This window comes from Perna viridis, chromosome 10 (assembly GCF_037379345.1).
Source record: "Perna viridis isolate PV_CMFRI_1.1 ecotype Kerala chromosome 10, ASM3737934v1, whole genome shotgun sequence".
Classification (NCBI taxonomy): Eukaryota; Metazoa; Mollusca; class Bivalvia; order Mytilida; family Mytilidae; genus Perna; species Perna viridis.
In genome coordinates, this window is record NC_142454.1 from 17,474,850 (window position 1) to 17,502,345 (window position 27,496).

General features: G+C 32.2%; 1 protein-coding gene across 2 annotated transcripts; it reads right to left on the minus strand.

Annotated features, from left to right (window-relative positions):
- Window positions 1–27,144, minus strand: LOC148604776 (calpain-15-like). 2 transcript variants are annotated; one of them, XM_088550788.1, is made up of 14 exons: window positions 27,023–27,121; window positions 26,049–26,211; window positions 24,214–25,112; window positions 23,628–23,827; window positions 21,895–22,078; window positions 19,302–19,446; window positions 18,580–18,655; window positions 15,911–16,036; window positions 15,362–15,523; window positions 11,480–11,638; window positions 10,197–10,384; window positions 9,319–9,470; window positions 5,706–5,887; window positions 1–4,902 (listed from the first exon to the last, which is right to left on the minus strand). In XM_088550788.1, exons 3-14 carry the CDS (start codon window positions 25,048–25,050, stop codon window positions 4,707–4,709), a joined length of 2,607 nt encoding a protein of 868 aa, XP_088406914.1. In that variant the 5' UTR covers window positions 25,051–25,112; window positions 26,049–26,211; window positions 27,023–27,121; the 3' UTR covers window positions 1–4,706. The 2 variants fall into 2 exon arrangements, with proteins under 2 accessions (XP_088406914.1, XP_088406912.1); XM_088550786.1 differs by lacking the exon at window positions 26,049–26,211 and having other exon boundaries at window positions 27,023–27,144.
- Window positions 27,145–27,496: the final 352 nt, after the last annotated feature.

Below are 27,496 nucleotides of genomic sequence, written 5' to 3' on the forward strand. Positions count from 1 at the left end.
TTGACTGATCCTGGTTTAATCTCAAAATATTTTATACATCTCAGGTCCAAGCTAATAAATGGAAATTAGTAAATGCTTTAAGTAACTAACTAGAAAAACTATAAAAAGCTCACTAAAGGATACTTGCCTTACCCACGTTAGAAACCATAAATGTTTTTTTAGGATATTGTCAAACAGGACGTTAATGTTGCTGGGGTCTGAAATCAAACCCCAAGTTATGATATTAATATAAAACACATACTATCAAAGTACCAAGTGGTTGTAGTTGCAGATAAAATGTCATGAAGGTCTGGACAGACGAACAGACAGACAAACAAATCAACACAATGATCAGTATATACCTCCCATTTTCAAAGCGGAGGCCATAAAACGTAATGAATTCTGAATAATATTGATTTATTGACAACAAATACTAGTTAACAGTGTAGACAAAATTATAAAGAAACCTGTGTAGAAATATAATCTGGATATATGTATATAGATAACAATGAAGTGTCAGTCTCTATAAGAATCAGGCAGTTGGTTAAACATTGCATGAAATGACAAATATACCACCATAATCAATGAATAAAGACAAAATTTTCCATATTGTTTAGGTAAAATGAGTAATAATTTCCTTGAAATGCATAGCAAATGAACATTTCTAGGAACAGATAACTCTGTTCAGTTTTCTAACATTCAATTTAAAACTTTCCAAACATCCCTATTTATTCAGAGATCAAGTAGTAGTTATTTCAAATAGAGAACACCTCGAGTGAAGTATATTGTCAGATAGGAGGTTTTTTTAATATGCTTTAGTTTCCCCCATTCTGCCTGATTCTTACATAGACTTGTATTTAAAAATGTACAAATCTCAAAACTAATTAGTATACCAAATATCAAAAGTTAACAGTAGCAAAAATGCAAACAGTTCAATCTTATCAATTGGAATGTATATCAATTGATTTTCCAACTTTTGATGAGAACAAATATCCATAAGAGTCTAGCAGAATACTATTGACAGATGATTAACTCCAACATATCCACTAAACACATAGAATTTGATATTGTTTTGCTGTATTACAAGTTTTAAAAAAATCCTCACATTTATACATTAAATCAAACCTAACTTTCAAAAGTCCACACAACAAATGTAACATGATAAATTTAGTATAATATTCTTCGTTCAAATGTATTACCCTTTATTAATTACCCTTTCTCCATAGAATTAGAAGTGGGCTGGTGGTATCAATTTTTTTTCCCAACACAATAAGAAAAAATATAATTACTACTGGTTAATGAATAATTGAGATTTGCCAGCATGAAGCCATTGCAAAAGGTATAATTTCGTTCGTATGAAGGGAGTACATATAAAATTCAGTAAGAACCATGAAAACAGTCAGCAAGTTCCCAAAAAGAGTACCTCTAGATATTACTCTGAAAGTACTTTAATTTGTCGATACCAATTTTCATGGATCAGGCTTCAGTTCATGGATTATTTGAATCCGTGGTTTTGAAGTTTTCAGTATACACATCAATGGGAATCTACTATTCCTTGGGAACCAAATTTCGTGATTTGACCTACCCACGAAAACCACCATAATTGGTACCCCACGAACAATAGTACTTTCACAGTATATGTAACAGTTATAGTTGGTAGCTTAGTAATTGTATTATAATGTTAAGCAAATTTACTATTAAAATGAAGTATTATGGTAATTATACATAACATTGTAATCAAGATTTTTACTTCTATCACCAATAAATGTTAAAGAATATATTGAAAAAAGATGGAAGTGTTATCCAAGTGACAACATGCCATGATAGCTTCAATGACCAACAGGTAAAAAATATAATAACCCTCAACATGTTCCTTGAAACATAAATAAATCTACACACCACATATACCACATATGGTATCATAATATTTTATTGTTAAAATATAAGAAAATCTTATCCCCGATTAGTATTCGTTATTGCACAAGCTTAAGTGAGTGCATTATTAAAAAGGTTCATATTCTTCAATATTCATGAAATAATCATATGAAAAAGCTTATAATTTCATTATAAATAATGTTATTGATGATGCTAGGAATTAAAGTTTTTTTTATGCTTTCAGTGGAAGAAAATATCACAAAATGTAGGTGTCAGAAAAACAGTGTTTAAGTAGATACTATACAATGTGAATTGTAATAAATGGCCATTTTGATATTGCCCTTGTTATCTGCCCAAAACTATCATATCTGGTCGTATAGTTTAGCTGTTTATCCATGTATTTTTTTTTTTAAAATGCCATTTATTAATCTATTTATCACATCTTCACAATACACTTGTATTGAAGACATTTCAGGAATAAGTGTTTAATTTTAAGACAATATAAAAACTAAATTTTCCTGCAGTATGAAAAAATATAAATTATAAATCTTCATGAAAGAAAAATGAAAGACTAAATTATAACGATGTATTAAAGACAAAAATTTATGTATCACCAACTTAGTTATCATAGAACACAAACCTTTAGAAAGTAATTTTACATAATAGGATACATATGTACATGTACACCCTGAATTCTATGTCACAATGCACACACAAAAAGTATTATTGTCTGAACATACAGGCTTTAGAAAGAAGTAAGAAAGAAACATTGTATAAATATACAATGTACTGACATAAAATGGAAAATGAAAATAATATACTGACATAAAAAGCAAAAAAGAAAGTGACATTGTATAAATATACACTTTACTGACATAAAAAGAGAAAAAGGAGGTAACATTGTATAAATTACTGACGAACTTGTATAAAAGAAAAAGAAGGCAACATTGTATAGATTACTGACAAACTTGTATAAAAGAAAAAGAAGGTAGCATTGTATAAATTACTGACGAACTTGTATAAAAGAAAAAGGAAGTAATATACATAACAGCAAAAAAATACGGAAGTGTCAGTAATAGCAATTATAGCCTATTAGATAATTGGATTTAACGTGGCTGCTGGTGCATGTGCTCGCTGTTTCATTCCGTTTAAAAAGTTTGATTGGCGTATTTGGGCTACACCCACAGAGCTAATACAAACCTTCTCACTAGACGCTGCCAGTTCATTAAAACTTGCCTTGGTAATTAGATTTAGGAATTTATATTGGCCATTATAACATTATCATTACCAGGTTTTACCATTAATTTAAAATTCGATTTCGTTTTTGCTAAAGTAATGCCTGGAAGTAGGAAATCATCCTAGGACAAAAGTTGCTATCCCAGGGGGAATTGATTAAGGAGGAGGGACGCCTGTAGCTTAAGAACAAATGAATCGAGTAAGCATAGACGGACAGAGCCTGAAAATTCTGCCGTTGGTAAAACAGAAACAGGTGAGTGTGTAATTGATTTGAGTTAGTCAGGAAATCAGTGATTTGTGTGAAAAATCACCTCAAGCATTTTGCCAATTAGGTTTTCGCAAAACGAACCAAGCTTAAAAGAAAGCATATATGACCCTATCAGTTACTTTATTCTCTGTAAGCTAAAAGAAAAAAGTCTGGAGCAATGAATTTGTCGATCTTAACATCCTCATTAAATCTCCTACAGAGTTAGCCAATTTTCCACAGCAAAATGGTGAAGTTATTGTTAGGGATGGACACATGCAAGTCAAATTCTATTACTAACATTTCTTTCTGGACATGTTATACACGAGTATAATGCTAGAGAAAAGACCAGATATGTCCCAAGAATTACTGAAATACTTCCATGACATGTGATTCCCAGCAGGTAAATCAACAAGTTGGGCCACATATGATGAACAGTTTCATCTAAGACAAGCAAGGTATTATCAATCAAGATTGATGGTCTTTCTATATTATGACTTCAATGAGAGTAAAGATACATTAAATTCCACCTGGTACATGGCCTGGAAGTAATGACTATTTACATACACAGTGTAACAAATAAAATAAATTATAATAACATATAAAAACAGAAGATAGGGACATCAAAACAACACACAAAAATCTAAAGCACAAGCAATTTGAACACCTACATAAAACCGAGAGTGACATCGGGTGCTCTGGAAGATCCTGCTCTGCCAGCAACACCTACATAAAACTGGGAATGACATCGGGTGGTCTGGAAGGTCATGCTCTGCCAGCAACACACATTACATTGCAAGTGAGTAAAATCTGGTAAGAGTCTAGTTACAATAATGTAGCTCCAAACAAACTGTGTCAAGGTGGAGTCCAAAAGATGTCCCACCAATAACAATGGAGCAACTCCATGTGCAATTCACAGCAGGGCAATTTCATTTAATTTAACAAATTTTCATGCTGTAACTAATATGGAAATGGAGTAAAATCATCCATAATAGACAAATTATATGTAGAAATCACCTTCATACATAGGACCAATATCAAAAACATATTTTTAAGATCTTTATAGGGAATGAAATGTTTCTGGATCTTCTTTTAATACCCACACATGATATTACTGTGATTAAAAACTTGCAATGGAGAAAATGTGTTTGCACCCTTGTGCTAAATACAATGACATATATGCACAAGAGATACTTCATTAAATTATAACAACTGATTATAAAACCATTACACAAAGCAAATACATTAGATTTTTACAAAATAGAATTTATAAGGAGATGTTTTGTGATACCGGTATGGAAGGAAGGAAGGAAGGAAGGAAGGAAAGAAACAATTATATAACCACTGAACTATACTGTTTATAAGTGAACCTTCAAATTGGTCTAGGTTCATGCAGACACCTTAGGTGAGAAGGAATTTCTGGGTAGTGTGGCTTGCTGGCAAACTCATGTCCAAGATCTTTTCCAAAATATTCTAATTTATTAGCACGTCCATTGATACAAGACAACTGCATGCTTCTGGAATAACCTTGCATTGGGTTTACCCTTGATAGCAGTATAACTATTTGTCTGGAAAAAATATATGAAGCATAGGTTATGAAGATATAACTAGATAACATTGAGATGGAAACTATCTCTAACCTAAATAAAGTGAATCATGAATATTTTGGAGGGTCAAAATTATATAGAAAATTTAAGCTGATCTACCCTCATGCCAAATACCAAATGTTTACATCAAAAGACAACAAAGGTACAGCCCATACATGAATCTAATTAATTTGACCTTGAGGTCAAAGTTCAAGGTCAGCAACCATGGATAAGGTCAAAGTCATTAACCATGGTATGACATACATGGTCTTGAGCTGATCTATCCTCATGTCAAACACCAAAAGCCTACACCAAAAGTCACAGCCTGGACACTATTTAATATGGATGCACAGACAAATGGACTGAGAACATGACAACTATAGGGCGTCTGCCACATAAGCAGGCCAAAATTACCAGTCATATGCCCCAATCCCTGCAAAGCAACTCTTAGGTGCAGCTTGTTAAAATCTGGGGCAACAACAACGACAACATCATAACATAATACAACTACAAGTTTTTGCTGGAAAACTGCACCTTGGATTTTGCTAAAAATTTACCTACAAATGTATTTTATGGCACTTAACAACAGTGCAAAGTATCAAACAATTCATCTGTTCTCAAGTTCTCAAGTTGTCATGTGGAAACTGTTAGGGGACAGACGGACAGACAGACAGACACTCATTTTTTTTTTCAGAGGATATATGATAATATATTTCCTCTCTACTTTGTATAGTAGGGTATAAACATATTTTTTCCTGTTATTCCGTGTAGTATGATATAAATACCTTTGACCAGGTGGTATAACATCTGCAGTCAACAAGGAAGTTCTTGAGCTCATCAAATTAGTGGTGGAATTACTACTATCTTGTCTGAACTCTACATACTCATTTTTCTTTCCTCTGTTTTCTACTACATAAATAAATCCATCCCATGAAAGACTGTGTGTAGCAGTATTACATTTCATAGTCTAAAAGAACATAAATTTAGACTGACAATTTCACAACATATGCAACTATACCTATGACTGCAATGAATAAAAACAACAGTTTCTTGAAGAAGGGTTGCCTAAGTGGTCCTTAACACAAAGGATAAAAGTTGAAAATGCTCGTTTCTAAAATTGAATTCAATATCATGGCATACCTATATAAAGCTTCTGCCAAAATATTAAAAGGCTGTGGTAATTGCAGATAAAACTGTACTGAAAAAGGTGCACATAGAAAAACTAAAGAGGGGATGAAAGGGATGGATATATACTATAACCACTTAATACCTCCCACTTTCAAAGCGTGGGTATAAAAAAGGGAAGTATCCTGTATCATGCTTCTGAAAATTCCTATCAAATTTGTGCATTAAAGACCTACTTGTATACCATAACCAAAATAAAAGAATCTGTAAAAAAATTTGTATGGTACACAGGAAGTAGATAAGTGAGGGTCCTGGAAAAGGGAGACATGGTACAAGTTAGCATGCAAAAGCAATACACCAAATATCTAAGAATTCTCTCAATATAAAAGCTGAGAAATTTGATACAAACATTCCAATTACACATCATCTTAAAAATACAGTAAACAGAAAGTAGATAAGCAAGGAACCTTGAATAAACATGGTACAAGTCTGTGAAAGTGTTTTTATTAAGTGTGTGCACTTACAATAATGTATTCTTCTGGTAAAACAACAATACTGATTTGAATAGGATAATATCTATACCACTTGATTTTTAGGGGCCTAGGATCAAATTTGAAATAAAAAGGCAGGATTGAAATTTTCATGAAATAAAAAACCAGGACAGGCCATAAAAAATATAAAAAGGCAGAATCTATCATTGTCATCATATTTTTTGTTTATATCTTTAAAAAGATGTTGGCGTGGCTATGCACCAAAGAAAGAAATAGGCAGGACCTAAATTTTCTCAAAATAAAAAAGCAAGATAGAAAATTAAATCCTAGCCTCCCATAACAATCAATTGTTTGCTGAAAATGAAGATGTGGTATAAATGATATAAAAATGAAGATGTGGTATAAATGATATAAAAATGAAGATGTAGTATAAATGATATAAAAATGAAGATGTGGTATAAATGATATAAAAATGAAGATGTGGTATAAATGATATAAAAATGAAGATGTGGTATAAATGATATAAAAATGAAGATGTGGTATAAATGATATAAAGAGAATAGATATGGTGAATATGTTGCAGAGACAACAACACCACCAGGATAAAAAGTTTTCATTCCCCCACTTTTTTTCTTTTTATTTTGCAGACCTCATCCTGTATTGTTATGAATCAGATCATGGCTAGAATAAATAAAGACCTTTCCAAACAACATATGGTAAAAAAAATTAATAACAACTTCAGATATTTGGATGATATTTTGGCTCCTAACTACAATGACCACAATATTTATACTAAAGATATATATCATGTAGAAATGTCTTTGAATAAAGAAAATATTGATAAAAAGAATGTCCCTTTCTTGATTAGTATCAATAATGATAAACTTAGTACAAAAATTTATGATAAAAAGGATGAATTTTTATTCCCTATTGTTAATTATCCATTTTAAATGGTAACTTTTCCTTGTCGCCATCATATGGTGCTTACATATCACAATTGGTTCAATTTGCTCGTATTTGTAAAACTGTTTCAGATTTTATTGAAAGAAATCCTTATATAACCAAGGATTTATCACATCAAGGTTTTCAATATCACAAGCACATAAAAACATTCACAAAATTTTTCAAACATGTCCACCACACCGGACAAATATGTTGTCAATAAAAAATTCCAGCATTTTGAAAACATTTTCTTCCGTATCTTTGGAAGATGATTTGGAATTATTTTTTACAAAGTATGAGGAATCTCTACCAAGAGCTATATATTTGTATCTGAGTGTACCATCTTTTTTGGAGTAACAACTATGTATAAAGTTTTTGAGTCAGGATTTTAACTGAGTATGGGGAATAGAAGTAAAAAGAATTGAAAAATCATAGATTTTTATGCTAATTCCAGAAGATCTTTCGAATTTTTTGGGATCCATATTGAATTTATACCAATACGGGAGTAACAAGTGTTGTGGTAGGACTGGAGTCCCTCTTTGACAGTTGTGAGTATAGAAGTTAAAAGTTTTGGAAGAGGTTTGGTGGTACATTTTGCAGATTCAGCTATGTAACATTGTTTGTATGGATTCTTGTGGAGTTTAGGATTCCAATACATAGACGGTAGACCACAATCATCGTCCTTGGTAGAGAGACCAAAAGAGGATAACACAGATTTATGGTTTTCCACTATCTCTTCTTTGGAGAGTGTAGTGGCAGTATAGCTCTTATCACTGCTATTAATTTCTACGTCTACCTCTGATAATAAACATTGGATGTAATACGTTTTGCAGACAAAAACAATGTTGTTTTGGGCTTTGTCTGCTGATATGACAATATATTTGTTATGCATAGTTGACAATGTTTTAGCTACAACAGAGTCTTTGAAAACTGAAGTAGCATTGACATACATTGACCTACTTAATGCTTTCAAATGTTTCATAACTAAAGACCTCACAGACTTTACCCATTCTGACAGTGAACAGGCACGTAGCTGAGGCCAAATTGAAGTGTAGGCAAAATTACTGCAGGGGGTCTGGGGGCCGCTTAAAGATAGGTAAAATTGAACTTAATCTATCTTTAATTGAATTGAGGCTATTTATAATTCAGTTGTACTTATCTTTAGTAAATGAAACTTCTCTATAATTTAATTGAACATATCTATAAATTATATATGGTAAAACTTTTGGTATCATGTTTATGTAACTTTGGTATATTATCAACTAGCTGCTATAATGATCCTGAACACTGTCCTAAAAACATCAAAAGGCTAGCTGTTCAACTGTTCAAAAACAATAACTTCTTGTAAGATATATAATCATCTAAAAATCTATAAAAAAAAAAAAAATAGGAAAAACAAACAAAAATTGCAAAGGTTAGAAAAAAAAATTAAATTCTTTATTTTCAATTTTTAATCATCAATTTTTAATATGAATAAATACTTAAGTACCAGTCCATATAAAATTCAGACACTGCCAATGGTAAATAATAATCATTTCTGTATTCAGATCTGTACTTTTGAGAAAATCGTACATTTATCTCACACTAAAATCAACCAAACAGAACCAGATCAAGAAAAATAACTCTTGCATTGTGCCAATTTCATGTACAATCTATATAATTTTTATCTCAAAAGTGCAACAACCAAATGAAAAACTAAGACTGGTTATGTGATCAGTAACTGTTTCTGAACAAGAAATAAAACTGAAATCTGTGGGTTTCTGACATGCATGAATCACATTCTGTCTGATTTTTAAAGACTGCTAATTAAAAAGAATGACAGCAGTGTGACTACATGTACCTGGTGTTCTCCTTTGTCTAAGGCAGTCTGTATCAACAAATCAGCCAGGAAGTGGGTATACCCAGCATTGATAGAGTCATTCTCCTCCACAGTAATAGTCTTAGTACTGTGTATAGTCAGAACAAAATCTAACTGGAAACTGGACACATCAACTGTAAAATGAAGTTATAGAATTGAATAAGTTCAAGGCTTATTGTATTATATAACATTTATATATTATGACAAAACATCAGCTCCTATAATATATGTCAATGACAAATATTCATAGGTTTCATAATGAGTGAAAGTTGAATATTGCAAAATATCAACTATATTTATTTAATTTCAAGATAACTAGCCTGGGAGAGTTTGTTAAGATGTTTAAATAAATAAAGCAAGTTGATATTTGTTTTAATCAAATTTCATAAGTTATAAAACCTTTTTCTCAAGGATTCCTTTGGAATATTTCGGCTGCTTGACATTAGACATCTGTCAGGGCTGTAATCGTCAATCTATGACCTCACCAATAGTGTTGGGAGAACAACATTAGAAACACCACACTTTCAACCTATCAGGTTTTTAAGAAAAATGATACACAAGCACACAACAATCAATCACAACAGCTGAATGCTAAACAAGTTATACTATACTTACTTTTAATAAACCCTGTGGAGCCTCCTTAAGAAACATACCTGTATTGAGATGCCTGAATGCTACAGGTAAATTATCATATACTTACTTTCAATAAATCCTGTGGAACCTCCTTAAGAAACATAACTGTATTGAGATGCCTGAATGCTAAATAAACTATACTATACTTACCTTCAATAAACCCTATGGAGACTCAATAAGAAACCCATCTGTAATAAAACCATATGGAGCCTCGTTAAGAAACATACCTGTACTTAAATGCCTGAATGCTAAACAAGCTATGATGTACTCCCCACTATCTAAATGCTCAACATCACAGCCAACATAACTTTTGGTGTCTCTTTTACTGTTGCCTATAGTCCTCAGTTTCCCATCCTTCAATGTCTCCATGACAACGATAAACATGTCAACCAATTCACCACTGTTGGTATTTCCTCTGTAATAAAACAACAAAAAGTAAAAACATAAAATCAATGTACATTCTGTTCTTTTCAAGATATTCATTTTGTTTTCTCTGTTTTCTCTATAAATAACCATAGTATACAATAACATGTCCAGTTGGAGATCCAAAGGGAGGGTTCTGGGGGTTGAAACCCCCCCTTTTCTTTAATTTATTGGAATTTTGACATAAATAAGCACATTTCTAAATTTCTGGATTGGCTCCTAATAGCATACAACCCTAACCAACCTGTTTCATAAGTTATTGTTTTTTAAGTAGTACACCATCATACAAAATGTGATTCATGGGTAAAAAGCCTACATATTTTTATTTTTGATATTTTGTTTGAAATGTCATAGTAAACAGAAAGTAACATGTGGTTTTTCATATAACCCGTGCTCTTAGGAGATAAAAATTCTATAGAATGCACTGTAGATTTCAAAATTAAGGGAGATAACTTAATAACATAAATAAAAATATGTAGCCTTTTTTGGGGAGTATCACATTTTTCAGATTTTGCATGATTCTTACAAAAGCAGCTACTTAAGTAACTATATGCCATTAAAACTTCATTACACTATCTGCTATCTTATCCCATCATATTTAATACATGTACAACAATCAATAAATTTAGTTAGATTACATGTAATGACATAATCTAATGCATCATTCCAAAGCATTACGAAAACGTTTGAAAATATTTAGTTACACAATTTTTTAACATAATTTAGAAAACTTAGTGTGAAGAACTGACAGACAGACAAAAAAGATAATACACAATTTTTTAAACATAATTTAGAAAACTTAGTGTGAAGAACTGACAGACAGACAAAAAAGATAATACACAATTTTTTAAACATAATTTAGAAAACTTAGTGTGAAGAACTGACAGACAGACAAAAAAGATAAAACACAATTTTTTAAACATAATTTAGAAAACTTAGTGTGAAGAACTGACAGACAGACAAAAAGATAACTATACTGGTATACCCTGTACTTCTTGAACATGGGCTTAAAATCCAAATATACTATCAATCCATACTTTTTCCTTGCACTGAAATTATTTTTACTTTCAAATTAGTACAAATGTACCTCCTGTTTTGTTGATGTAAGCCAATACATAGATCTGTTTTCTGTTTGACATAGATCTTGGCAAACTTCCATGGACCATTGGCAGCAGTGGGGAAGGATCCCTTGATCCGAGTCTCATCCCAATCCCTCGTTTTACATATGTCCACAGATCGGAAATACCTGAAATTACAGATAGTAATAAGCATTCTGTAAACTTTGCTGTCTTTTTTTTTTAGGTTTTCAATCAATTTCTTTTCCTATGTTAGCCATTCATGTTCAAATTCAATAATAGAACAATTGAAGAAAAAACAAATATTTTCACCTTTACAAATTTTACCACAAAAAAGTGCATTACTAATAATAATAATACTGGTAATAATAAATAAAATGCTTCACAGGGCACAACTAAATATAACTGCAGAGGTTGAACCCTGAACAATTTTTCCCCTTTCAAGAGAAATAACTCTTACAAAGAGTTATCTGACAACTTTCATCCCCCAAGACTTTTGTAGTCCTAATAAGGACCAATTCAGCTATTTTAAGAATTTGACTAAACCTAACGATTTTGGAGATACATGTATATGTGAAAAACTACTGTCTGATCCCTATGTTCTATTTTTAGTAATGGCAGCCATGTTTTTCGACAAATCAAAAATCCTCACAACAGTTCTATGCAGGATACCCCAAGGATCATTCATGTTAAGTTTGGTTTCATATGGTAAAGTAGTGTCAGAGGAGAAGATTTTTGAAAGAAATAACATTAAAAATAGCAAAATACATTCAAAAAGGGCTTAACAGATTAAAACGAGTATTTGACCACAGATCAATCTCATCATGCTGAACACTTTTACCAAGTCAGAATTCAGCTAAACCTAACAGTTTTGGAGATATATCGGAAAAACTACTGTCTGACCCCTTTGTTCTATTTTTTTTCAATGGATCAAAAATCCCCACATCAATTCTATGCAGGATACCCCAAGAAACATTCATACCAAGTTCGGTTTCAATTGGTCTAGTAGTGTCAGAGGAGACACAGATGACAACGACGGATGCCATGTGATGGCACTAGCTCACATGGCCTTTCTCCAGTTTAGCTAAAAACTTGTTTCTGGCCCTTTTGTGGCCCCTTATTCCTACTTGGCTCAAGTCACAACCCCAAAAATCAAGCCCACTCTACCTTTGCAATGTGACACCTCGTAGTAAAATCTATATGAGATCCATTCATTTTTACTCAAGTTATTGTTCAGACATAAGGAAAATACTTGTCTCAGGCCCCTTTCTGGCCCCTATTTCCAAAAAATTAAAATCTTCATCAATATCAATCCCAACCTTCCTTTGATGGTATGGAACCTTGTTATAAAATTTCAATTTGATCCATTTACTAATAGTCAAGTTATTGTCTGAACATCAGAAAAATGCATGTTTTCACCATATTTGGCCCCTTAATTTGTAAAATGTTGAAGTCATTACCCCCAAAAATCAATACCAGTCTGACCATTGTGGTATAAAATATTGTGGAACAACATCATCGGCATTCCTATGATTTTACTGGAGTTATATAGTGATATAGTTAAGTTCAATGAAATGCTTATTATTCTAAAACAGTAAGGGCCATAACCCTCAAAATCCCCACCAACTTTTCTTTGGTGATATGGAATCTTGGTATAAAATTTTATAACAATCAACTAAGTTAGCTAACATTAAAGTTACTGCATAGAAATCAAGTGTCTACAGATAAAAATAGGATTTTTTTTGCGTTCGTATAAGAAAAAAATTCAAAGTAATGTAGGTTCTAAAATATTTTGAAATTTAGTAGATAAGATTCTTGGTAGACAAAAATATTGATGGGTAATCATGAGTGCAATTTTTTCACTATTAATGTGTTAGAGGTAGAGCCCAAATTTCTTAAGTTACTTTAGATAAAAATTAGGGCTGTACGAACGTTACTCATTAACAGTATGTAATTATCTTCAACTGCTTTTTTTGCCAATGTTCTGAATGATCTGATCTATTCAGTTGCTAAAAAAGATCAATGTGTTTGGAATGACTGAAAATGCCTTTAATTGGTTTTTTTCATATCTTGTATGAAATAAAAGAGTCTACGTGCAAATTACGAAAACATGTTTTAACCATGAGTAAAATTTTAAATCATAACTTCAATGTAGAGATACCCATTATATGCAATACATTGCTCAAGACTTAGCTTTTCTTTATTTACTTCATCCTTTAATGTAATATACCAATAAATTGGCTTTACCAAAAAAATATAACGAGAACGAATATGGTGCAAATGGGACAACAACATTGAAAAAATGTACTTTTTCACATTAATATAATCAAGTTGGAGATATACAAGTTTGGGTAGTCATTTCTGAAATATATTATTTTATTGGGACTGAATTAGATCTTAATGACCCTACTTATTTTAATATTGTAAACCAATTTATTTAAACAATTCAGGATATTAATTCTGCTTCATTATTATTTACCTTTGTGACTAACACTTATTTTTAACATGTATTTCATAACAAAAAGACGAATAGCTGGTAATAATTTTCTTGCTCAGCAAATTAGAAAAAAATTAAGTAGCAGTTCTTCTAAAAATCAGACTGATGTTGATTCATGCATTTCAAATACTCACCAAATTAAGTTTTATTTCTTGTTCAGAGACAGTTACTGATCACATAACCAATCTTAGTTTTTCATTTGGTTATTGTGCTTTTGAGAAAAAAAATAAGTAGATTGTACTGTATTCTGTGTATTACCCGCATCCGTGTATTCCATGCACCCCCTTCTTGGCAAAGGAGATCGACGAAAAAAGTTAATTTCCATGTAAAACGCGCACTGGGAAAAGAGGAAAAATCACCAGCAGAAGACCACATTGAGATGAAAGGATTCTGGTAAATTCCCTGAAATGCGTACACTTATCCCTTCATCATTAATCTTCTAGATAAAAGTATTTTTCTATGTTTCCCTGCGTTTACAAGCCATTCATTAATTAAAATAGTTTATATAGTGATGTATTGGATCCAGGTCGGCTCAAATGTTTACATTTCCTGTTCGAATGCAAATCAGGTATTTCACTAAAACAATGGCGTCAAGTCCGACCGTTTATAAAAAAGATGTTTTAATTTGCCAAGTTGTGTATTGATATCTGACATCTGGAAACAGTTCATCAAGTGGATTAAAGGATTAGTAACAATTGTTTCACCTTTTAAATTGATCTTTTGTTATTTGATAATTAAATGACAATGGCCACGAGGACAGGTTGGCACTCCCGGTATTGTGTATTTAACATTTCACCGCACACAAGTGAAGAAGTTATAATTAGATGACTTGTTTTGAGAGAACAATAAGAAGCATGTCGTGGTTTTTCATATAAACTATGAAATGCAAGCAAGTGGCATTGATGGATAAAACAACTATTAAATAGCAGTAAAACTTTTTTTGTTTATGTTTGTCTTTAGTTGGTGACCAGTTCTGATTCCCAAAAATTACAGACCTGAAAATAATGTCTCCAGAAAAAAATCAAGAAACTCATTGTTTTGGTGTATACCGTGCACCCTCCTCCTGCAACAAATAACAAGTTGAAAAAAAGTGTGCGATATACACGGAAGAATATGGTATATGGAATTTGCACTTTGCAAAAGTTATCATTCTTGAATTGGCTACATTTGGTTGATTCAAGTGGGAGATGTATGTATGATTTTCTAAAGAGTGCAGATCTTTATATGAAAGTATAGCATATGTAGACTGAAAAAGCATCTTTTGTTTGGTAGGTTTTTCTTCACCATGAATCACTTCACCATTGGCAGTGCATGAAATTTATATGGACTGATACTTACTTGTTCATAAAAAAGTTGGTTTACAATTATCAGCCTTAACATGAGATGAAATACCTACTTTTTAAAATCTTTAAATTCAATCCAGAAGATGCCATGTTTGTTACCATCAGGTTTTAGCTTTTTCTTGACCTCTGGTTTGACCTTTGCCCATTTTGGTGAGCTATCACTCCAATCACCTTTCCATGACTCACTGCCCCAAGGGTTCCGGATCTTCAATAACCTAATAGGAGAAGCAGAATTTTACATGTTACTCCTGCTGCACATGAACAGTATGGTATAATCCTGTCTTCTGAGTATCTTTCAGGAGCTAAAATTTTGTTTACTTTTAAAAATCAGATCTTCCATTTTTCTGTAATAAAACAGCATTTAAACTTATATCAACGGAAGAATATAGTTGTCTCATTTACCAAGTTCCGTATTTAAAACCACATGTACATTTATATAATAATTGAAACCCCTTAAATGGTGTACAAGGAAAGAGATTGTTTCTTTTTGAATACAGTATCCCTGGCATGATTAAGTTAACATTAGGCATGTGTTTGAAGGAAAAGATGCACAGAGAGACAGACAGCATTTAACCACAATGATAAGTATGTAAAATAGCTACTTTTCACCAGAAGAGAGACCTTGCACATCTAGAAGAGAGTAAGCATGTCCAGTGATAAGGCCGAGAGACTTGCAGTGTTCTGTACTGTACCCTTCTGATGCTTCACAAGATGTACACATTAAATACCTAAAATGTAAAATATTAAATTAAATATTTATGATTCTCATTTTTCTGTATAACATATCAATATCAAAATATAGATCAAAATACAAAATAAAAAAATTGCTGAAGCATTTTTTTATTTATAGTTCAAAAACAGAAATTGCCAAATTTAAGTACAAATTCTCATCACTCAAAAACATAAACTTAGAAATTCAGAAAAATCAAAACAAAGCTTACATCAGATATCCTAAGTTTCATGAAAACAGCCATGCTTGTTTACCCTCCCACATTTGGGGGGACTCCCTTAAATCAAACTAAAATTTAGAACCTCACACACAAAAAAAGAGAGTTGTGGGAGACTTTTCTTTAAAATCAAAACAAATTTTACAAATACTAAATACATTATAATTGAATTTTTACATTAAAAAAAGTTGTTCACATGTAAAAATCTCCCATATGAGATAGTGTCAATGAGTTTTTGAGTTAATGTGTCACCCTTTTGGGGCAATAAAGTCACAGATCTTGGAAACCTATCATTGGATTATAAAATTGAATGGGATGTTACACCAATAGAAATTTACAGTTTCCCACAGTTTCGTTAAAATTGGCAGATGAATTTATAAGTTATTGTCCTGAAACAGGAAATTAACCAATTTTGTATGAATAAAGCCCCATAGCTCATAAAAGTATACTCAGAAATTAAAAAAATGAAAGAAATAAACATTTCACCAGTTTTATGAAAATTGCTGAAAGGGCTTTTGAGTTTTAGTCCAAAACCAGAAAATTATAATTAGTTTGATAAATTGAGTTTGATGTAAAACTGGAATTTTATTTGATGACAACAATATTAGAATGCCTGACAGACTAACATCCTGAAGATGACATGTTACAATGGTTTAATTTGACACACATGTACTATATATGGAGATACGTATAATTTCTGTGTGTGTTTTAAATATTATTGTGCTTATTTACATTACTTTGTAATTAATTTTTTCTTCATTAGCAAATTTTAATTAAATTTAAAAATTGGCCATGGCTGACCCTGCTCATCACCAATATCATAATAGTCCTTTTTCGATAAAATATTATAGACAGTCCTACATTTAACTGGTAAATCCCATAACAATGTAATCTGCAATTTGCTGCTGTGTGCTTTAAGAGCCTTTAGCTGCATAGTCTACAATTTCTCTTTTTCTATGAAAATCTCAAATATTTCCCTTCCTTTTTGCCATAGACATGTTGATCAAAATAATAACACCAATTCAAATTTAAAAATTTATTAGGATATTGAAAAGAAAATAAAAAATGTGATTTCAGGACAATATCTTAATTACTTTGACAGCTGATTTTAATCCTCTTTTTATTTTTCCAAAAAAGATGGTACACCTAGATTCAAATACATAGTTCTTGGTAGAGATTCCTCATACTTTGTAAGAAATAATTCCAAATTATCTTCCAAATATACAGAGGAAGATGTTTACAAAAATGCTGGAATTTTTAATCGACAACATATTTGTCCAGTGTGGTGGAAGTGTTTTTCAACATACAGTCAGCATTCCAAGGGGAACAAATGGTGCTCCTTTACTTGCTGACCTACTCCTTCACTCTTATGAGACTGACTTTATAGCTGATCTGATCTAAAAGAAAGAATAATCTCAGTTTCCACTATATAGATGACGCATTATCTTTAAACAATCCTAATTTCAGTGATTTGATACATTGCATTTACTCCAAAGAACTTGAGATAAAGGATACTACAGACACTGTGAAGTCAGCCTCATATCTTGACCTACACTTAGAAATCGATGGTAAAGGAAAACTATTGACCAAACTTTACAACAAACGTGATGACTTTTCATTCATAATTGTCAACTTTCCTTTCATCTGTGGCAACATCCCTTCAGCACCTGCATATGGAGTGTTCATATCACAACTCATGCAATATGCCAGAGCTTGCCAAAACTACACACTTTTTGTATCATGCTAGAACTCTAACAAATAGGCTTCTGGAACAGGGTTATGTTGATACAAGATTGAAGTCATCACTACAAAAGTTTTATGGTCGTCATCATGAACTCATGGATCGTTATGGTGTATCCATCTGCACCATGAAAACTGATTTATTCAACAGGTCATAGTTTTCCTTTTCTCGTTTGTCTACCCCGGACTTGACTTTTATGAGCAACTCGGTGGGTGTTTCTAGAAAAGCAGAGGATGTACCCTAACTGTGCACCTGGTCCATCAAGGTTTGATTAACTGTAAAATGGTTGTTTGATCTTCAAGTATGTCAGTGGATGGAGATATGCAAGTTTGGCAGTATAACAGGGTTACTTGCATGTACAAAAATCAGGACATTGAAAATTTGTGGCGATTGCGAGTTTGGCAACGTTAAAACTTAAGGGCATGAAATAGGGGTTTTACTATATACCTTTAGGATGTTGGTGGGCAAATTTGTTAATAATCATGTCAGTATCATAGGAAAAGATCTTTATACAAATGCTTAATAATGACAGCACACATGCCCTTTAATCCAGGGGAGCTAAAACGTAAAAAAAAATTCTTACTGTTCATCTCTTGCATGTGTAAATCTAGACCAGACTAATACATCATTGATGGTCTGTGAGAAATCTTTACTTTTCTCTGGAAAAGTATAGTTATAGTTCTGTCCATTATTTGTCATTAAGACATAAAATGTATAATTATCATACTGATGGAGATAATACTGGTAATTCACGTAAGGTAAGGGCCATAACTCTTTAATCCATCAAAACCTTTCTTTTCAGGTATGAAGCCTAGTATAACAAATTCACTGAGATCCATACACTTTTTCTCATGTCATAGTCCCAAAACTATTGATAAAAATGTTTGTATTTGACCCTTTTTGGTCCCTATTTTTTATATTGATGTTTAAATTACATATAAGTAGAAGATGTAATATGTTTAAATCAGATGCTGGAATACTGTGTTTAAGTATTTAAAAAAAACAATTTAGATTTAAGGAGGTAGACTTAGGGTAAGGATAATGACTCTTGAAATCAGTGATATGTTTGCATCATATTCAATTTCCTCAAAGCCTTTCAAGCCTTCTTTTGAAACAGAATGAAATCAGTCCAAGTTACTTTAATGCTTACATGAGATTGATATGAAATGCCGAATATAAAGTTCCAATGATTTGTAAGAGTTATATCCCTTACCCTAGGTCTACCTCCTTTAAACTCCATCATTCATTATCATGAAAGAAGAATAATGTAAAAATCTCTATTTTTTTTGCAACTGATGAACTTACCCCTCAAAGAAACATGTTCACAGGGTTCTCCAGTCAGGAGAGCCAATGATTCTACAGTCAGACCTGATGAAAGAGCTTCATAACAACCATGTATTTTAGCAGCCGCTTTCTCAATCAAGGGAACCCATAACTGGCCTCTTTTTGCCTTTAATGATAGAGAGATTACTTGAGAATAAATTAAATATCTGACCCTATTATTGGTTATCATAGACTATGTCATTGTTCTAATTTAGACTGATAATTTTCTTTTTTGTTGCAGTAGATTGCGAAAATGTCTATGTACATCAACAATGTCATAAGCAATAGAGTGATAAGTAATTTAAACTGGTTTGTAACAAGCTTTCTGATTGGTTGGTTTTCTTTCAGAAAAACAGGTTATTTTTGTATAATCTTGCCTGGTACTATGACATCAATAATGTAAATTGGTACACACTCCATGATTCAAATAATCCAAAACAAAATAATGTTTTGACTACAAATCACGGTTTCTAAGTGGAAACTTCCGTAAACCAGGTTATTTTGTATAACCTGTTCAAAACTTAGAAATATTCCTTAAATAAATTATTAATTGTCGGCACTCTTGACTGATTTTATTGATTTTGATGTGCCAGCCCAAGTGACAAAATTGATACCATGAAGAGGATGAATAATAAATGTTAAATATCTTTAATTCTAGCTGAACATTTTATTATTTTTGTTCCATGTAGCATAAATGATGCATCATGTCTTGGAATATGAGTTACAATAAATTTTGAACTAACCCCAACTTGCATAAATAGCTAACTACCTGTGGCTGATTTTTTAGTTTAATAATTATGTTTTTCATTATATTTCATTTCTTTAAATTTGATTTGTTCTCTACAGTGGTCTGAGTTACTATACACTTCATTGCATTTTGCATTTACTTCACATTGTGCCTAAAATCTGCTCACTGACTGTTACTGGTTAAATTATACTTAGGGGTTGGATGTCCTAAATTTTCCACATTATTAGTGAGTAGTATTTTATTTTGGTATAAATACTCAGAGTTTTGTACAGTATTTCAATTTGGAATTAGAAGGCCAAGATGTATATATTAGAAAGCAGTATAGCCAGCAGATAATGTATTTATGATGTTCATTTTTCCATAAACTTTCCATTTTTCATACTGGCATTTTGCAAGTTGGAGCTTTTAGCAAGTTTCATTTTAATTTTTTTATTATTTTGATTTTGAATATCATTGAGTCAATTTAATTGATTTGATGCTAAGGTACCTTGTTATAGTGAGTACTTATAAAGAACTTTAATGGTCATTTTGTGTAGTACTATAGTTAACTGTGGGTATTACATTTAATTGCTTGATTGTTGAGTTATGCTCTATTTATGTGTTCAATCTGTTTTGAACATGTAAATGTCATCTGATTGATGTTATTTGTTTGTATATTTGCAATAATGTTCTATAATTTGCATATATTTGATAATTAAATTGTTTCGTATGTATATTTATATGTCTCTTTGTTCTTATTTTGTAGATCTTTTCAATGTCTTCTGAATCTGAATTAAAAGTAATTCTATATTCATGTTTTTCTTTGGGCCATTAATTGCTACCGAGCCCAACTTGGTCACATACCATTTTATGAATATTTTGGAACTGAATTTCAAAGATATATTTGAAACTCACAGCCAAAAAATTCTAAAATTTTAAGACCTGACATGATGATAAATTATTTGTCTAAGATTTGAAGCCATAATTTTCAGTGTTTTTGTGATTTTTCTTATAAGTACAGAAAAAAATTCAATGAAAATGAAGTTAACTGAGTGACTGCTACCATTCTGTGTAAGAATCAGGCAATGAGTGGCACATCATTTTTCTAAATTTGGTCTTTTTTTGCCACTAAATATATTCTAATATTCTAATACATCTAGAAAACAACTGAAAGGCTATTTAGATTTATCCTGAAGCATTGATGACATAGATATTTTTTGACTGTTTATATAAGGAAAAAGTTCTGGAAAATTTTCCCACCATTTTTCCATAGTGCATTTTAACTAAGTTTGAACTATCAATTTCTTAAAAAGGGAAATTTACAAACACTTTGACAGTTATTTCTTGAGGTTTTGAGGCATAAATACTTGGATAATGCAATCAAATCTCTCTATTTTTACTTGTTGTGCCACTCCTTATTCACATTTTGCCTGATTCTTAGATGGAGAAGTACTTAAGATAGAGTGTTTTGCTCACAACTTCATGAACTATTTGTGTATGAATGAAAGCAGTGGTTGCAGTTTCAGAATAATAGAAGCCTGTACAACTTTTAAAATAACTAAGCTTGTGATGCACAGATAAAAATTGTTCAAACAAAATTCCTGTGAATCTAGCTTCATGTTGAATTCACATGAACTTAACATGAGTTTTATGTGATCTTCACATGAAATTTCCTTCACATGATTTTGAGAAGAAAATTTCACACTAATTTCATGTGAGGTCGTGATTCCCGTTAATATCATGTAAACTCAGTCATAAAATCTATATGCTCAATTAAGGTGAAAGTTATATGAAATTCAAGTAAAATAATTTTGCCAGTGTACTATTTATGAAGAGAATTTATAAAACCTTAGAATATTTTAGCCTTTGGTACTGATCTACAGGGAAGTAATCATCAACCACCAGAGTCTTCCATGATCCACTTTTACAGAGTCGAACAACATAGGCTCCCTCTGGACAGTAGTCCTTGGTAACAACAATTCTTTCTACAAGTTTCTGCCTCTCAGCAACAACAGCTAAGGCACATATAAACCTATAAACAGAAATTATTATCATCAGGCACCAGAGTCTCCATGATCCACTTTTACAGTCAAACAATACATACTTCCTCCCAGCAGTAGTCCATGGATAATTACAATTTTTTCTACAAGTTTCTGCCTCCCAGCAACAACAGCTAAGACACATATAAACCTATAAATAGAAACTATTATCCTGAAGCTAGCCTTCCATGAACTACTTTAACATAGGTTCTCTCCATGAAGTAGTCCTTGGTAACCATTTTTCTACAAGCATCTTCCTTTCAGCAATAATAGCTAAGGCACATGTAAACCATTTAACAGAAATGTACACAGTAACCTATCTACACTAAACCCCTTTCACACTGGAATTTTTTTTTCAATTGTTCTCAAATTTAGACAGGTGCTTGTAGGGGTGTTTGGTTTAAATAAATTTTCAAGGAATTGAAATTGATTGAAATAACTTCAGAAAATGTCTAGTTGAGGCAGGTTTTGGGTTTTTTTTTTACGGGTTTAGTAAAGGCAAGTCACATTGTATGATGTCATTTAAAAAATTGTTACTTGCATGCAATACATTATTTTTAATATGATCATTATTTTAGTAATATGTAGAAAACCATCTTCAATCATAGAAAAAATTATAATGGAATTAACTGATAAAATCATATAATGCCTTACTCCTACAATGTAAGAGCTTTGAATTCCACTCCTGTATACTCCAACTTAGGATGTCATTAAGTCAGATAAAATGCATTGCAAGGCACAGCCTGATACAAGCAGAGAGACCAAACTTGAACATATGGAGCAAATATTGACACTATCAGAATTTGAATAGAATCCAAGTGGCCCTACCTAATTTCTCAATAGTTCAAATTCACAACCCTCAAATCAATCCCAACCTTCTTTTGGGAATACGGCACCTTGTGGTACAATTTTAAAGTAATCCATTAATAGTCAAGTAAGTGTCCAATTATCATGAAAATGCTTGTCTCCAATCCCTTTTTGGCCCCTAATTCCTAAGTGATTCAAGTTACAACCCCATAAATTAATCTTAGCCTTCCTTTTAAGTTATGGCACCTTATAACATGATTTCATAAAGATCCATACAATTATACTTAAGTTATTGTCCTGGTCTATGGATGACAGCATGATACTAATTATTGATTGTATGAAAATAGCTTGCCAGACAACTTCTAGCATTGCTTGAGTTAATATGCTTACATTTTCTATAAAATGTTGACCAGACAAGATGTGGACAGACAGACAGACAGACATTCTGGTTCCTATATACCCCAAAACATTCTTTGCAGGGAGTTTTATTATTGTAAGTACACCCAAAATAATATTTGTATTTACAGATTTTTTTATTTCTTGCCCTAGCACCAGAAAACTTTAAAAAAAAAAAAAATACTTAGGTCTAAAAATATTCTTAACTTACATGGTATTTCAAATCAATGTCTTGTAAATTTTAATGACATCACAAACCATAAGGAATATTATTAGAATTGTGTGGCATAGGTCCTAGTTATAATTCCTACAAAATTTAAAGGAACTGTTTTGTCTTACCAACAATTTCCAATTGACCCCTGCATTATATCATTAGCGGTGGGTTTGTCATAAACTTTCCATTTGATTGGTCCTTTCCCGTCCATATCTTTGACATCTTTAACTCTCAGCCATTGTATGTTACTGCCTGCAGACCTTGGCTTCTTGAAAAGGGATTGGTCATTTGGCAGAAACGTGTAGTCTATAAAGTTGACTTTGTTCTGGAAACCAAAAATATGTGGCATTTTAATTGCATTTCATAATTGGTTTGAATGAGTCATTCACCAGATAATTTAAAATGGACGCAACACATCATTTTTAAAAGTAGTACTGTTTCACTTTTTAACCTGAAAAAAAAAACTTATTCAAAAGACCATGACATCCCAGTATATCATTTGTTTAAAAATATATTTAGTTGTTTAGTCTTTTTTTTTTTAAAGAAACTTAAATATATACATGTACCATACAGTCTTGATTGAGAACAAGCCTAGCTATTTTTTTCTTGAAAATCAGAACATTCTTTTATATAACAAATTTTTAACATGCAATTGTTTTCAATAGAAGAGAAAATACTTGAGTACTTAATAAATTTCTATTGTATACTAACCTGTTGACAGTTCATTACAATATTTTTCCATTCTTTCTCAACTTCCCTTGTCCTGAATGTCCGCAGATTCTTTGCCCTTACTGAAGTTCTGAGGTCATGCCTTTTATGTTTTTTGTCTTCAAATGCAACAGCACTGGCAATCCTTGGTTTATTATGTCCACACTTACTGCATGTTGACGTTAATGAAGAGGAATTTTGGGAAGAACATCTTTTACATGTCCAGAGTTGTCCCTCTTTAGAAGAAGGTGGTCTTGTCCCCTCATGGTTTGTTTGGGGATTTACCTTTCCTCCTCCTTTGTGTTTCTTTCCATCAGTTTTTGCCAGTGGACTTTGAGCTCTACGCTTTTTAGAACAAAAGCTACATCTTGTGAAACTTTCATGATTAAAGTTGTCACATGTTTCACATTTCCACTGTTTACTTAATATAGCATTGCAGCATGACCCCTTTGCATGATCACAAATGTCACATGACTTGTTTTCACTGTCATTAATAAGGGTGCACTGACAACATGACCATCTTGTAGAATGACGATTATCAGTTGAACGGGGTCGCCTCCCCTTTTCCCCATGAGCTGCTACTGCAAGCAAATTACTGGTACCAGTGGGACTATTGCTGTTAATCTCCCTTTTCTTTCTCTCAGCTGACTGAGGTCGCTTCTTTATGCTGTTTGATCTAGTATTACTGCAACTACTACACTTCAGGATAGATATTGGATTTAAATACTGGCAATCTTTACATCTCCATTCAGGATCACGTAAATGTTTATAGCAAACTTCACATCTCACTTTGTAGAAAGGGTTATCCAAGGTGCACTCAGGACAAGGAATGGTGGACATATCTGACTGTCATGTAGCTACGAATGCATGCTCTTGTTTTAAATTGATGTGCTAGAAAAAGTCTAAAAAGGAAAAAATGCTGAGATTAAATAGTGACCATATTAAAATTATCACCTAGCTTTTATTTGGAAAAATGTGCAGCATTTTGATACTAAATTACACTTGCATTTAGGAATATGTGTATCACCGAATTAAAGCATTACTGCAATTTTGCAGTAATTTAAGCCTGGGAACATGCTTGTGATGAACCTCTTTTTGAGATCAGGAAATTTAAAAAAAAATAGATCAATAATTTATACCTTCCACCAGGAGGATTTCTTTTCAATCTTTCTTGCTAAGAATGACATAAGTGTACACGATGAAAGATTTGAAAGTTACTTCCCCTTGCTCAAAATTTTGAAAAAATGAAGTCCAAATCAGGAATATGAAAAAGGTCATTACACAATATACAAGGAAATAAATAAGAACATAAGCAATATAGGATATTTGTTAAGTGCAATGAGGTCGATTTTATATATGGTAATCTAACACTCCATTAATTTTCATAACAATCATGCAAGTCGTTATGAAGGAGATGAAGTCTTGATTACCCCTGCAGGCGACGCATCTGACCAAGTTTTGCTAAAAAGTGCTTAATTTCAAACAGCAGTCGCTTCTACAATTTTTACCTAAGGGTGCACTATACAGTTACATTAAGGCGCACTGTTTCGCACACCAAGTTACCCCGGTCAAATTTTGTAAAACTTAAAATTAAAAGTTGAAATTTGGTGGATATATTGTTTAAATGTAGATAAGCATTTATACATAGACAGGTGTAATATATATGGTAAACAGGTGTAATTTAAATGAAAAATGGTATCTGGAACATTTCAGTCTCCTGCCGTATTAGGTTCTCTCCTCAGCATCAGATGGCTGATTTTCAAAATACCTTATTTCACACAAACTTTTGGGACTAAAATTGCGAGAGAATGAATCGAAAAGGGTCTTATTATTTTTACCTTTTTTCCACCTACTCCATGCATGCTTTCATCCTGTGGTAGTGTCTAAGTGCCTGATATTTTATAAAACATAGTATTTGGCTGTTAGTTTTGGAAAGGCACCCCTGATTTGTACTTAAACTCAGTAATATTTGTTTCAGTATGTTACCATGGCTACTGGATTCTATAAGAATAATCATTAAATTGCTTATAAATTACTTGAATCTCCACACACCACGGATTTAAAATATATACACTAGAAATTTCTGTGTGGACTGCCTCAAAACAGCTTTATTTCAACAAAATGAGACCAAATTTTCAGAAATGACCTAACTGTACTGTACTACCTTATGAAGTAAGGTAACACTCCATTAATTTTCAAAACAATCATGCAAGTCCTTATGAAGGAGATGAAATCTTGATTACCCTTGAAGGCGACGCATCTAACCAAGTTTTGCTGAAAATACCTAATTTCAAACAGCAGTCGCTTCTACAATTTTTACCTAAACATAAATTCCTGACAATTTGCACATCCAAATATGTAAAACTAACACACAATTAGTTTCATAACAATCCTGCAAGTTGTTGAGGAGTTGTGGACAATGCATGAGACAAAGTTTGGCTGAAAAACACCAAAATTCAACAGCTGTCATTTCTACAATTTTTGTCCAAACATTCCTGACAGTATTCACATCTCCATGTGGTTATATGACATCCAACAAAGTCTAGTAGCAATGCTACAAGCTGCTAGGAAAATAGGACACTGACGGACTGACAGGGTAGAACCTCTATATAAGGACAAGTATAGGTATTATAAAAATTATAAAAATGCAACAATAAAATTGTGTCTAAGAAGTTTCAAACACATTAATCGCTATAATTTACAGTCCATAAATAACTTTCATCTTTTACGGTACATTAAAGAGGTCGGCGGTCGGTTACCATAATAAATCTAGAGAAAAATAAATCTTCATAAAACTGAACACTCTACAAACCTATGAAAAACCATAAGGGCACGCCCTTCAAAAAGTTTACACGAGATAATGTTCTTAGAATATACTACTTTCGTTTCTTATTCTAGTTAAAGCGAAAGAAAAGGCTAATTTAGTTCTGCGTGATCGATCGAACCCTAAAGTTTACGGGATTGGAACCCCCTTTTTTGTTGGAAAATTTAAATGATTTTGTGTAAAATTTCGACAAAAATGAGCAAATAGTAAAAAAAACTTTTTCTGGACACCATCGTCTACATGGACACTACGACAGACAGAAGCTGATCATGAGCGATTCGTGCTGAATTCCGAATATGTTTTCGAAATCCTAAAAACTGTATTTAAAAAAGTGAAAATGAAAGAAAGTATACTTGGAAATTTCCCGCCAAAACTTTTCCACTTTTAAGTTTATAACATACATATACAACGTCTCAGAATGTGACGACTCTATTCACTACACTGCTCCATCGGATCAAATTG

What these genes read in the sequence shown, in the direction of transcription:
- LOC148604776 (XM_088550786.1), bottom strand. Translation starts at nt 25,050, where the DNA reads ATGTCCACCATTCCTTGTCCTGAGTGCACCTTGGATAACCCTTTCTAC. An exon ending in TGAACATGTTTCTTTGAGGG is followed by an intron (nt 18,656 to 19,301) that starts GTAAGTTCATCA and finishes ATACTTTTCCAG; the next exon opens with AGAAAAGTAAAGATTTCTCA. An exon ending in TTACATCAACAAAACAGGAG is followed by an intron (nt 10,385 to 11,479) that starts GTACATTTGTAC and finishes GTTTTATTACAG; the next exon opens with AGGAAATACCAACAGTGGTG.